The sequence below is a fragment of the Ahaetulla prasina genome, chromosome 2 (genome assembly GCF_028640845.1).
Source record: "Ahaetulla prasina isolate Xishuangbanna chromosome 2, ASM2864084v1, whole genome shotgun sequence".
Classification (NCBI taxonomy): domain Eukaryota; kingdom Metazoa; phylum Chordata; class Lepidosauria; order Squamata; family Colubridae; genus Ahaetulla; species Ahaetulla prasina.
In genome coordinates, this window is record NC_080540.1 from 45923092 (window position 1) to 45936532 (window position 13441).

The 13441-nt window shown below is 37.1% G+C and overlaps 1 protein-coding gene across 1 annotated transcript in view; it reads right to left on the reverse strand.

Moving 5' to 3' along the window:
* The window catches only part of LOC131192953 (contactin-3-like), a 226197-nt gene that overhangs the window by 79315 nt on the left and 133441 nt on the right, over positions 1-13441 (reverse strand). Inside the window, exons 4-6 of the mRNA XM_058172593.1 lie at positions 5122-5325; positions 4061-4163; positions 2634-2818 (exon numbers count right to left, since the gene is read on the reverse strand). Of these exons, the coding sequence (XP_058028576.1) occupies positions 2634-2818; positions 4061-4163; positions 5122-5325 (492 nt within the window). The remainder of the gene's footprint in view (positions 1-2633; positions 2819-4060; positions 4164-5121; positions 5326-13441) is intronic.

Genomic DNA, 13441 nt, shown 5'->3' on the forward strand with positions numbered 1-13441 from the left:
ACAAAATCCCACATACAGCTTTCTGAGATTTGGTGTGTTTGTGTAGTTAGAGTGAAACACTACAGAAACACACCAAATCTCAGAAAGCTGCACAAATATTTTATTTTATTTATATTTTTAGATAAAAGCAGCTAAATTTAAAACTTCCTTAACTTTAAATTGCTATGTCTAAAAAAAATAAAACTCCTAAAAAAACCCCAATTAACTATTTTTTTAAAGCTCCCTCCCCAACCACCCCCCCACTTACAATTTAAGGACAAAGCAGGCAGATTGAGTTGGTCACCATGAGATGGATTGCAGGCAGGCAGATTGAGTTGCTAGCTGATGCAATTGATTGCTGCAGTTGAAGCAAGGCAGGAATAGCGAGCGAGCCCGAAAAAAGCAGCAAGCTGCCAAGTAGGCAAGTAGGGACTGGGTGATTGGGTAGGCATGGGCCGGGAGAGGGGGGACAGGGATTTTTGCTACCGGTTCTCCGAACTACCTGCCTCAATCACTACCGGATCGCCTGATCCAGTCCGAACTGGGAGGATTTCACCCCTGGTCCCGGGATCATGTGATCTCCTTTGCAACCTTCTTACAAGCAAAGTCAATGGGGAAGCCAGATTCACTTAACAACCATATTACTACCTTAACAACTGCAGTGAATCACTTAACAATTGTGTCAAGAAAGGCCACATAATGGGGCAAAGTCACTTAAAAACTATTTTGCTTAGGAACAGAAATTTTGCACACAATTTTGGTCATAAGCTGAGAACTACTACAGATATGGGTTGAAGCCCTTGCTGGGAGTAATAGCAAGCAATACACTGAACATGTAGACAACTGAACAAATACTTTTAATTTGTTCTGTCTTTTATTTCATTTTTTCTTATTCCTATATGAGTCAACACAGATCTTAGATCTAGAACCTTTAGTTAGAAAGCTAGTAGTGTATAAGCAATCTTTTTCTACTGTCATTTTTCAGTAATAGAAAGAAAAAGCAAAGAACTGTTAACTGAAAATATTAGAAATGTCACACCTATCAAAACTTCTGCCCCAATCTTTTAATTCAAATTTTAATTTTCAAATTCAATTTTTAAAACAGCTTTATTACGTTTTTAAAATTATGTTTTTTTAAAAATTTTTAAATAGAATCACACTTTGGGAGTATTCTAGCAATTCACTTTACTTAAGATCTTCTGTTTAGTTGCCATTTCTTTTTTATAATATGCTTCTTGTTAGAAAATCCAGCAAGGTATTTTTGGATATAAACTAGGTTTATATTTATTACAAATTCTCAGGATGGCACATCTAATGAAATGATTTCTGAAATCTTGTCATACCATAAATAGGCATGCCACCGAAATCTCAAATAGTGCCCTTCTAACTCCAATAATCTTTTATCTCTCAGCATCACCTGTTACTTCAATTAAGCAACAAGCTGCAAAGTACATTTTCAAATATGGTAATGTTAGTGACTTTAACGTCCTCATGCCCAATTCTTTTTTATTTTATATATAATATATATATGGGAAAGACTGAAAAAGGAATAGGATTCTGGATAAAACACTTCATTTTTTTCACAGAAATTCTTCCCAATAATAACAGTTGTAATTCATCCCATCTTAAAATACCTTTTAAAACTTCATTCCACATCTTAACATATTCTTAAACAATATACAATTCATGTTAATCAAGTTAACAAGCAAATATTTTACTTTTTCCTCTATGTTGAACCCCATCCTATTCATCAATTCCACTTGCTCCTGTGTCTTCATTTTTTTTCTTAATATCTTTGTCTTTTATTTATTAATCTTAAAGTCACCTAGCATACCAACTTCATTTCCCATAAACTCTGTCCCTTTCAATGGATCTTCCAACACCAACACATCATCATCTGCAAATGTGTGTGTGTGTGTGTGTGTGTGTGTGTGTGTGTGTATGTATGTGTGTGTGTATGTGTATGTATATGTATATATATATATATATATATATATATATATATATATATATATATGTAGGTCTTTGGTTATTCGGGTTTTCTCCCACGTAAAATTGGAAGTGTCTTGGCAACGTTTTGACGAAGTCTCATTTGTCATCTTCAGGCTTCAGCTTCGTGCTTCGTGCTCCCAGAAGCACAAAGCTGAAGCCTGAAGATGACGAATGAGACTTCGTTGAAACATCGCCAAGACACTTCCAATTTTACGTGGGAGAAAACCTGAATAACCAAAGACCTACATACAAATACCCGCGAAAATCTCAGAAAACATACACACACACACACACACACACACACACACACACATATATGTTCTCTCCAAGTCTCTAACTTCTAAACATTTGAACAAAAATGAAAAATTAAGAGGATCAAAAATTAATGGTGAATTAGTATCTTCAGTATTCAAAGCGAACACATCCACACTTGTATCACTGATATAACACATTTATTTTTATATGTCATTGCAGAGTTAGAGTTTGGGCAGTTTCTAGAGAGATCAGGTTCAAGCCTAACTTTAGCCACAGAACCTCACAGCATAACATTGGGCTGCACTCTTTCAGCTAAAATTCCTTCGAAGGGTTTCTTTGTAGTTGGAAAAAAATGAATATTCTTTAAATACGTTTAAAACTCTGTTTTTTTAAAAAAAAATGCTTACCATAATATGTGAGACGTCCCTTTGCAACGTTCTTCCCTCTACTATTTTCAGTGATACACTCATAGAGACCAGCATCTTCTTGTTGGAAATTGGGAATTTCAATCATGCCATTGGATTTTCTCAACATTACTTTGCTTGGAAATGGTGTCCCATCAGTTCTTCTCCAGTTAATTCGAGGAACTGGACTAAAGCAATGAAATTAAATTGAATATTTTAAAGATTATGTTGTACATTATTATTATCTGATTTTTTTAAAAAAAAATCAAAACATCACGATTTACACATTAGAAGGAATTTACAGTGTTTGGTATGCTTTTGGAAGAAAATTGTCAGTTAATTGTTTAAATTTGCCAGAGAGTGATTTTTATTTTTTTAGACAAACTTCTTTAAGCTTTCAAAAAGAAGAAGCTAAAGTATAATTGAAATCACTCTTTCCAACTACTACAATTATGGATAGAAGGAAGGAAAGGAAAACAAGACTGTTTACAACAGGGGTGTCAAACTTAAGGCCCTGGAAACAGCGAAGGGCTGCCTATGGTGCTTCTGCAAGAGATAACGATGCCCAGGAGAACTGCATGTGATACCCCGAGCTCTGTTTTCACTGGCAGAGGGTTGCAGGAGGCCATCACAGCTGGAAGCAGAGTTTGCCATGGCTGCGTGCAGCCCCCCAAGCTCCATTTTCACTGGCAAAGGGTTGCAGGAGGCTATTGGAGCTGAAAATGGAGTTCAGGCACCCCCAATATGAGTGATGTCGAACTGGCCATGCCCACCCTGGGCTCCTGAGGTCAAACACAACCAGATGCGGCCCTCAATGAAATCAAATTTGACACCCCTGGTTTACAAGATGTTTTTTATCAGCATCAATATGAAGTCCATATGTCCACAGCAGTATGCCATTTTCTAAATCATCTGTTGCTCCTTGAGAAGCCATGTTATACTTAAACAGAGATGTCACTAAACTATTGATCTCCTACTCATCCTTCTATTGATCTGGTCAAGGAATCAACTTTGCTAATAATAAATTGAGAACTTTTCAATTTTTCATTGATCAAATCTTCTAATATGCACTGTTTCATTTTAATTTTACTACCGTTGGCAAATTTCTCTAAATTTATATAGCTCAAACATAAATTTGGCCAATAATATCCATTACTGCAGCTTTTTGGTATCTCAGTAATACATGTAAACCAGCTTCAAGATTCTGTTATATAAAGTTAATATTGAATGCACAGTATAAAATCTATGTTCATTACTTACTATACAGTGTGATCTAGAAAAATTATGTAATAAATAGTCCATTCATAAAAAGGTCCTCAGTTTATAAATCCGGTATTATTTCATTTAAAATTGGTTCAAATAAGTACAACATATGCAAAAGCACTTTCTATGTCCAATTCTTTCTATAGAAAAAAAATAGATATGCTTACTTTCCAAGAGCAAAGCATTCTAGTTTCACAGTTGATCCTTTAGCAGCAGGAACTGTTTCAGGAAACTGAACTTCTATTTTGGGTTCATATTCCCCCATCACACCTTTTATACCAGAAAAGGGAAAGTTAGAGAGCAACTTAACATCTTGATCAGCAACTGTACAAGAGTTCTACTGAAGTAGAGATGGATTACAGCTTCCATAATCATTGCTTTATCCCTAGATTGACAGCTGACATGACTCAACATGCCAACTTACCTCCTATTAACTTTAGAAAATGTAGTATAAGAAAATAGAGAATGCAGTAGAATGTACCAATTAGCTAGGTAACTTTGAAGGTTCTCTGTTACATCACAACTTCTTGATATTTCATGCATGTACAAACACATCTGCCTGTAAAAATGAAATAGCAGCAGAACTCTGATGAACTGTTACAGATCTTGATTGCAATTTTGAGTAAGTGGAAAAAGTAATTTATTATACACATAGAAATAACAGCTAGTATAAATGACAAGCCATAATCAGTTTACAATCCTTTGGTGTATAGAAATGCACATCTAGGTATCTCTGAATTCCCATCATCAAGGATTTGTGTGGTTACTGTGGTTGTCATGAAGGGAGAAAGATGTATTGAAGGAGGAGTAAGGGAGTCCCTCCCTTTCCATGAACAAGGAAATTAAGTAAAAATCAACCACAGAATTGGCATTCTTAAGTTTGATCCAATTCCTGCTCTATACCTTTGCACTGGTAGTAAAATTTGCAGGTGATGTTTCATTGCTGCACTCTATCATTCCTTAATGGTAATTGGTTATAGTAAAGTGTCTATGAGTGTTATGCACAGTGAAAAATTCTACACTTAATTATACATGCTACAATTGAAGTTATTTATAAATAGGAATAAGGAGGTACAATAACATTCGCTAGAAAAAACATGACAGTAAATATTATGGAAATTTACAGTGTGTTTCAAAATTATACATATCCACACAATTGGGCTTTCCAAAAATTTATGTAGGCAATAAAATCATATACACTTGACTACACATTAGTATAAATGCATACCATCAGTCCGTAGCACCAAAGGTGTTGGTGATCCAAGGGTGTTGGTGTTAGTTACAGCACTAGTCACGACACAGGTATAATTTCCTACATCAGATGGCTCTACTTTAGCTATGTAGAGATGTCCAGTTTCCTGAGAAACAAACCTCCGACTATCTTCTTGCACAAACGTTGGGTATTCATTAAAGATCCAAGCATAGGAAAGTTCTGAAAATAAGTAAATATATATACATACATACATATATATATATTTGTTTTCTCAGACCAACATATATATATATATTTAACCAAAGACCTACATATATATATATATATATATATATATATATATATATGCATAATTCCATCATAAAATAGTATTTTCTTTTAAGATGTTAAATCTGAATATTACCTACCTGCAAATAATATATATATAAAATATAATAATTTGTTACATTAAGTGGACAATTTCATACAACTTTCCCCAATTTTTATAAATAAGGATTGTTTCCTAATGTGCTTTTAGAACACTTTTAAAAATTTTCTTGGTAAGACCACACAACCATATTTATCTCAATATTTGTTCATTTAACACGTATCACAAGAAGATGGCAACGAGCAGAAGCTTTCCTGCTAAGCTTCATATGATTATTTGTTTAGGCAAATAACCTTTCAACATATCTTAACTTTTAATCCTGTTTAATAAACACACAGTTTGAAAGAGATATTCTAAATCTAACCAAGTCCCAAAAGTCTCACAGAGCCTTCAGATATGATAGATTGACACTGAAATAATGGGAAAGAACAAGAGGACAAATTCAGGCTCGCAGATCCTATCATGCTATGGCCCATGGGGTTGCAAAGAATGAGACACAAATTAAGTGAACAGTAACAACCCAACAAACAAATAAAAAATGGATAAGAAGAAAACTGAAAGTAAAAAATAATAGCAAAACAAACTACCCCTAATAGTTATAGTATGACATCTTTAAATGGGATCTAAAAACAAAAGCTGAAAAACTATAACGACTACACCACTTCTGTGGTAGCGCAGGTTAGAATGCAGTATGGCAGGCTGATTTTGCCCCCTGCCAGGAGTTCAATCCTCACTGGCTCAAGGTTGACTCAGCCTTTCATCGTTCCCAGATCAGTAAAATGAGGACCCAGATTGTTGGGGCAATATGCTGGCATTTGTAAACTTCTAAGAGAGGGCTGCAAAGCACTATGAAGCAGAATACAAGTCTAAGTGCTATTGCTATTCTCTATTATGCATGAGGAATCAAACCATCAGTCCTTTTTAGCCTCTTCCTTGCCAATCCATTCTTTATGAAGAAAAAGCAAGTCAAGCAATTGCCAAAGGAGTTCACAACAGACTTTGCTCTAAGCCAGGGATGCCCAAACTTGGCCCCTTGAAGTGGTGGACTTCAACTCCCAGAATTCCCCAGCCAGCAACTTGCTCATATTTATAGCTCATGCTGGCTGGGGAATTCTGGGAGTTGAAATCCACCACTCTTCAAGGGGCTAAGTTTGGACACCCCTGCTCTAAACGATGCCCATTAGCTACACAAACCATAATCTCATTTTTTGAATATTAACTTCTATAAAAAATAAAGGTGTACTCTTTAAAAACAACCTCTGAAATGTTTGTACAAAAAAAAAGTGCAGATAATCTAGTAGCTTTTAGCGGAACTTAAACATTTACCGCAAAATACATATTGAAACATAGGGGAGGAGGAAATGAAACCCAAGTTTCATTTTGGAAATAACTTCTAAAATACTATCACATCTGTTGCAATGTATGGGATATGAAATCTTAACCCTTCCCTGCCTCTGTCAGACTGAAAATAAATGTTTATTAGCTAAAAACCCTTGCAGAGTTACAATAAATATGAATTTATCCATCTCACAGTTCATGACAAATCTGAGTAGCTTACAGAAAGATAAAACACAAACATTTTATAATCATAACTATAAAAATAGCTTACAATTACAAAAATTAAACTAAAAACAAGAGTTTGGAGCAGGGGTGAAATCCAGCAGATTCTGACAGATTCTGGAGAACCGGTAGCAGAAATTTTGAATAGTTCGGAGAACCTGCAAATACCATCTGGCTGGCCCAAAGTGGGGTGGGAATGAAGATTTTGTAATATCCTTCCCCTGCCACGCCCATCAAGCCACGCCCACAGAACCGTTAGGGAAAAATTTTGAATTTCACCCCTGGTTTGGTGGGAAGAGATTGGGGTGCCATCTCTGTTAATGCATCAACCATCTCATGTATGTGGATTATGGTTATAATTTCCTTGTACAACTTACCGTATATACTCGAGTATAAGCCGAGTTTTTCAGCACGTTTTTTGTGCTGAAAAACGTCCCCTCGGCTTATACTCGAGTATATACGGCTTATACTCGAGGTTTTTTTTTTTTCTTCTTTTTTTCACATTATACCGGATGGTGCAAACTTGGCGGGCTTTTGCATTAGCGCGGGGAAGCCCTGCCGGTGCAGTGAGAGGGCGGGGCGGGGGGGCCGCCAGCCTTCTCGGCTGAGGAGGAGGCTCTCCCTGACCGGTAGCTGCCTCATTTCCCTCCCTCGGCTTATACTCGAGTCCCCAGTTTACCCCAGTTTTTTGGGGTAAAATTGGGGACCTCGGCTTATACTCGGATCGGCTTATATTCGAGTATATACGGTATGTTTTGAATGTTTAGGACCAAATAAAACAATACAAACTCCCAAATTCTTCCCAACCAACCTCCCCACCCTAAACCCAAAGACATCCTCTTATTTACTTTCTAAGCATGATCTGATTGAGTTTCTAGCTCCTGAACTCCCATATTTTTTTAATCATCTTTTACTGGGCTTGCGTTAAAGTTAATGTTTGGATTAATAGATAAACCCAGCTACCTGTATATTTTGCCCTTGGAATAATAAAGTTTGGCTTTGTATTTTTCTGTCCAAATATAAGGTGAAAATACACACAGCCACTATGTCTAGAAAATTATTTGCAGTTACAGAAAAAGAAATAATTTGTTAAATTTATATTCAGTACATTATCACTATCAAATAAAACTAATGTTTGGTGTGTATTTATGATGCTGATGTTCTTTTACAAGAACATTAGAACATTTATTAGAACATTAAAACATTTATTACAAGATATGGTAATAATTACATTTCCTTTGTTGATATGATGGAGGAAAAATTGTTATGCAAGTTATATTTATTTTTAGGATTATACATCAATCACAGATCTTATTGGTCCAGGTAGATAATTTTCAAATAGCTGTATTTTCTTCCCAGATCTTTCTAAAATGATAATGCTAATCTGTCTTAGAAAAAAATAGTTGCAGATGCTTTTGTGTCTTGAGTCCATTTAAAAAAACACAATTATGGGCCTTTTAATTTGAAAGAATAGTTGCCTCTGTCTGCCTAATTTCAGATTGATAACTGCAGGTGATTTTGTGCAAAAGGAATAGCCTTGATTTGTGCTCGTTAAACAAGTAATTTGAATAACCTATTCCTAAATCAGTGTTTTGGTGAGAAATTTTAAGTACTTGGTTAAACTGAATATATTTTGACCTTATTTACACAATCAAAATCAAGAAATTTATAAGATGTTAATAATAGGAGCTGAAGAGCATTCTTTGTCCTTTCTAAAAAAAAAAGTATTTAAATATTTAATTTAGCATCCATTTTTTTTAAAAAACATGGTGCTTTATAATAATACAATTATTAAAATGGATTCACAATAAAATTATAAAGCATGAAGATATGAGTGCAAGGATGATAAATATTAACGTACAATCCAAGCCATTCTAATGGTACCTGCAAGAATAGAGTTTTCATAAATAAATCATTATGATGTCGGTGCCATACCATAATTAAGACTTCATCTTAGTTAAAAGCTCTTAACCTGATATCCAACACAATGTTATGCTACAAACAGATTAGAATAAAAAATAGTTTTTCAGGTAAATGGTTTTCTTGTCCATTAATTAAGAGTTCTGAAAGAAGAAACCAATTTTTTACATTGAGCTCAGAACCAGAATAGGATTGGAGGTCCCTTTACTTTAAGAGAATTGAGGCATTTATGATTGGGATAGAATGATTTTGACAAATTAGAACTAGAATTATATACAGGAACATCTGTATAAGCTAAACCTTTCCAAATCCACATAGGAGATTCTACAAAAGGTAGTGAAGAATAACAGGGCTAGGATCCTGTAGGACTTCTAGATCCATGATATCTAGTTGATCGGCCAGCCAGGTATGGTTAATCATGAGATATCATAGTGGTAGTTAAGGTCCAGAAGACAGCAGTGGAGATAGAGTTACCGGTGTCAAGAGACAGCAATATCAGGAAAAAGGAGTATGAGAAGCTGGAGAAGTACCAGGACCTGAAAGAGCAACTGGAAAGGATATGGAAAGCAAAAGACACTGGAAGATCCAATAGATCCCAGGAATGACATCAGATTTCTGTCCAGAAAGGTGAAGTGTTAGGAACAACATAGAATTCTCAAACTCCCAGGCCTTTAGTAGTTGACTTAAGATTGAAAAGACACATACTATATATTGTGACATTACAAGGCATATACACTGTGTGCATGTGTATGTGTGTGTGTTTGTAAACACACACATACACACACACAGTGTTTCCTCAAAAATAAGACTGGGTCTTATATTTTTTTACTACCAAAAGAAGGCACCAGGTCTTATTTTCGGGTGAGATGTCATCCACTGACTCACCTCACTTGCATGCGTTGCCCCCCTGCCTTTTTGTTGTCAGAGGCCTTCAGGAACTTCTGTTGCCAGCAACGCTTTCCTGAAGGCCTCTGCAGCCAATAACAGAGCTCTGGATCGATCTGGAGCTCTGTTATCAGCTGCAGAGGCCTTCAGGAAACCCTTGCAGGCAGAAGAAATGGGCTGGCAAGGCAGGTGTCGGGGTATGCGAGGCCTGGCTACAACTGTCCGAAGGTAAGCAGTTCCACCCCCCATCCACACCCTAACTTAATTTTTACCAGTGCAGTCTGGAGTAGGTGGGGTCTTAATTAGGGCTTATTTTGGGGGTAGGGCTTATATTGGGCACACATGTAAAAATCAAGTTAGGGCTTACTTTTGGTGTAGGTCACATTTCCGGGAAACACGGATATATGTATGTAGGTTTTGGTATGTTCAGGTCTTTTCCTGTGTAAGATTGAAAGTATTCAGGCAACGTTTCGATGAGATCTCACTCATCATCTTCAGGCTGGAGTTTTTTGGCTTTGTTCTTATGTGAGCAAAATTTATACATACATACATACACACACACACACACACACACACACACACACACACACACACACACACACACACACATTCGTAGGTTTTCATGGATATAGGTATTAGTCTTGGCTTATTTGGGTCTTTTCCTGTGCAAGGTTGAGAGTATCTTGGTGACGTTTCAACGAGGTCTCACTCATCATCTTCAGGCTGGTGTCTTCGGCTTCATGCTTCTCGAGCAAAGAGTGGTCGGAGCTGCCGTCTCTCTACAAATACTGGTGGGGAGGTGGGGAGTGTTGCTGTGAGCGGGTTGGTTGACTCTGTGGTTGCATCCTGATTGGTAGATGGAGTGGGTGTTTGCAGATTGGTCGGCTGTTTCGTAGCATCCTGTGTGGGTGTGGCCCTGGTCTTTTCTTCCTGAGCTTTGGTGTTGTGGCCTCTTCTGCTCAAGACATCACATCACAGAACTTCAGAGGCCACAACACCAAAGCTCAGGCTGGCGCTTACGGCTTCATGCTTGTGCGGGTAAAGCGTGGTTGGAGCTGCCGTCTCTCTATAAATACTGGGGGGAAGGTGTGGAGTCTTAGTTTTTTTGCTGTAAGTAGGTTACTTAGCTGTGTGGTTGCATCTTGATTGGTAGATGGAGTAGGTGTTTGCAGATTGGTCGAGGTGGGGAGTGTTGCTGTGACCGGGTTGGTTAGCTGTGTGGTTGCATCTTGATTGGTAGATGGAGTGGGTGTTTGCACATTGGTCAGCTGTTTCATGCTGGCACCACTGGCTGCTGAGCCCCCCTCCGATCCCCACACAAAGCAAACTGACACACGCCAGGAACATATGACAAGACCTCGGACTTGGAGCCAAACCAAAACCCGGGATGCTGCATCACAGCCATCTGCTCAAGACATCACAGCCGACCAATCTGCAAACACCCACTCCATCTACAATTCAGGATGCAACCACAGAGCCAACCAACTTGCTCACAGCAACACTCCCCACCTGCCCACCAGTATTTATAGAGAGATGGCAGCTCTGACCACGCTTTGCTCACAGAAGCACGAAGCTGAAAGCACCAGCCTGTAGATGATGAGTGAGACCTCGTCGAAACGTCACCAAGATACTCTCAACCTTACACAGGAAAAGACCCGAATATACCAAGACTACATACCTATACCCGTGAAAACCTATGAAAACACACACACGCACACACACACACACATATACATACATGTATGTATGTATGTATGTATGTATGTATGTATGTATGTATAAAAACAATATGAAACATAGGATGCAATTAAATAAGTCATGAGTTCTGCATCATGTCATGACATTTTGTGATTTCTCTTCCTTCTTGGACACCAATTCATTTAAACATTTTTTTCAGCAGAAACATTTTGTGGTCCATTTCTAGCTGGCTGTCAATAAAATGATATGTTCCCAGTTAAAATTTTAGTAGCTGTACAGTAATTCTACATAGTACCCAAAGCCAGCCTGAATGTGTTATATTGATGTACTGCAGCTGTTTCATCTACACCTCTGCTAAGTTAAACAAAATCTAAATAGAATACCTATAAAAATTGGCAGTTATCTTTTCTAGTTTGTGCTGTGATTCAGAGACAAAGAAAAATAGTTAAAAATCTATCATTAATCATGATTTATGATAGATTCATAACTTTTTTACCCTCTCAATTGTTTTACAGGAAGATGCCAACAGGAGGCCCATCTGGATAGAACACATTTTTCTAGCACCTGTTAAAACTTCCTCCTCTTTTCATTCTTCTCTTTCAGTTGTCTGGGGTTTTTTCAATAAATTGCTGAATACTCTCCATGAGCACTATGAAATTAACAGTACTAAAAATTGATATTAATAATGCACCAATGACCATTTTCTGCAGCAAAGAGGAGATGGACCTTGGAAAATAAATTACATGAATCTGGTTTCAAAAAAAACACAGTAAGCAAGAAAGGCATCAAAGCCAACATATCATACCTTTATCTATATTGTGAGCAATCTTTTAAATTCCTAAATCATACCCAGACCACAGCGAGGAGTGTGCTATGAACAACTAGGACAGGGACACTACTGTCTCTTCCAGTTTTGATTAACCGCAGGTGAGGGGAGAGAAGCAGAAATATTTCATAGCTTGAAAGCTTCTAAGCTTCAGAACTGTTCTGAAGAAACTTCTTGGGTGAGAAGCAGTGGTGGGATTCAACCAGTTTGCACCACTTCAGGAGAACTGGTTGTTAACTTTCTGAGCAGTTTGGCAAACTGGTTGTTGAGAGAAATCATTTAGGGCAGAGAACCGGTTGTTGAAGTACTTGAATCACACTACTGGTGAGAAGCAAAACATTTTCAAAGGAAAAAAAGAACAAGATCCAGTTGCCTTTTGGAAAAAGGACTTTTGGTACAACCATGTCATGGATAATTGAGAATCTCCACAGACAATCCAATGGGATATTTTGAGAGTGAGATGGAATGACTTTTCATTCATTAACTTCAAAGCTACTTCATTCTCTCATGGTTGTTCCACTATCAGTGTCCCTAGTGTAACAATTCCATTTGATGATATAACTGATTTACTCTGCTGAAATAAAATGGGAGAAGCAGGGGAAACACAATACAGCAGGAGTCTTGCCCTCATTTCTTACCTTGCCAATGCATGCTGAAAGACTTTTCAAAGTAACAAAAAAGTGCTATTTTTCAACTCTTAACTCCATTTAGAGCTGCAACTGGAAACTTTAAATTTATACACTTACATGAGAGTTTGTCTTATTACAGTGATAAATATCTAATGGGGAGAAGAGAAATAATAAACTAGTGGCAAATTACTAGGAGGTTATCAAGGTTATCTTTCTCCTGAGGCTGTTAAACTATTTTTAAATTAGACTGTTAAAAATCATGAACTTTTGCCATGAACTATAGATTTTGATGTATATACAGTATACAGATGAACCTACCCACATTTTTACTCTTGATGCTTATCTCAAATTTTCATTGATTCTCTTGGGAAGAAGGCACCATAGTCCTTCTGTAGCCCACCATTGGTTTATTTACTTGTTTGATTTCTGTAGCTGCCAACTCAACCAAGT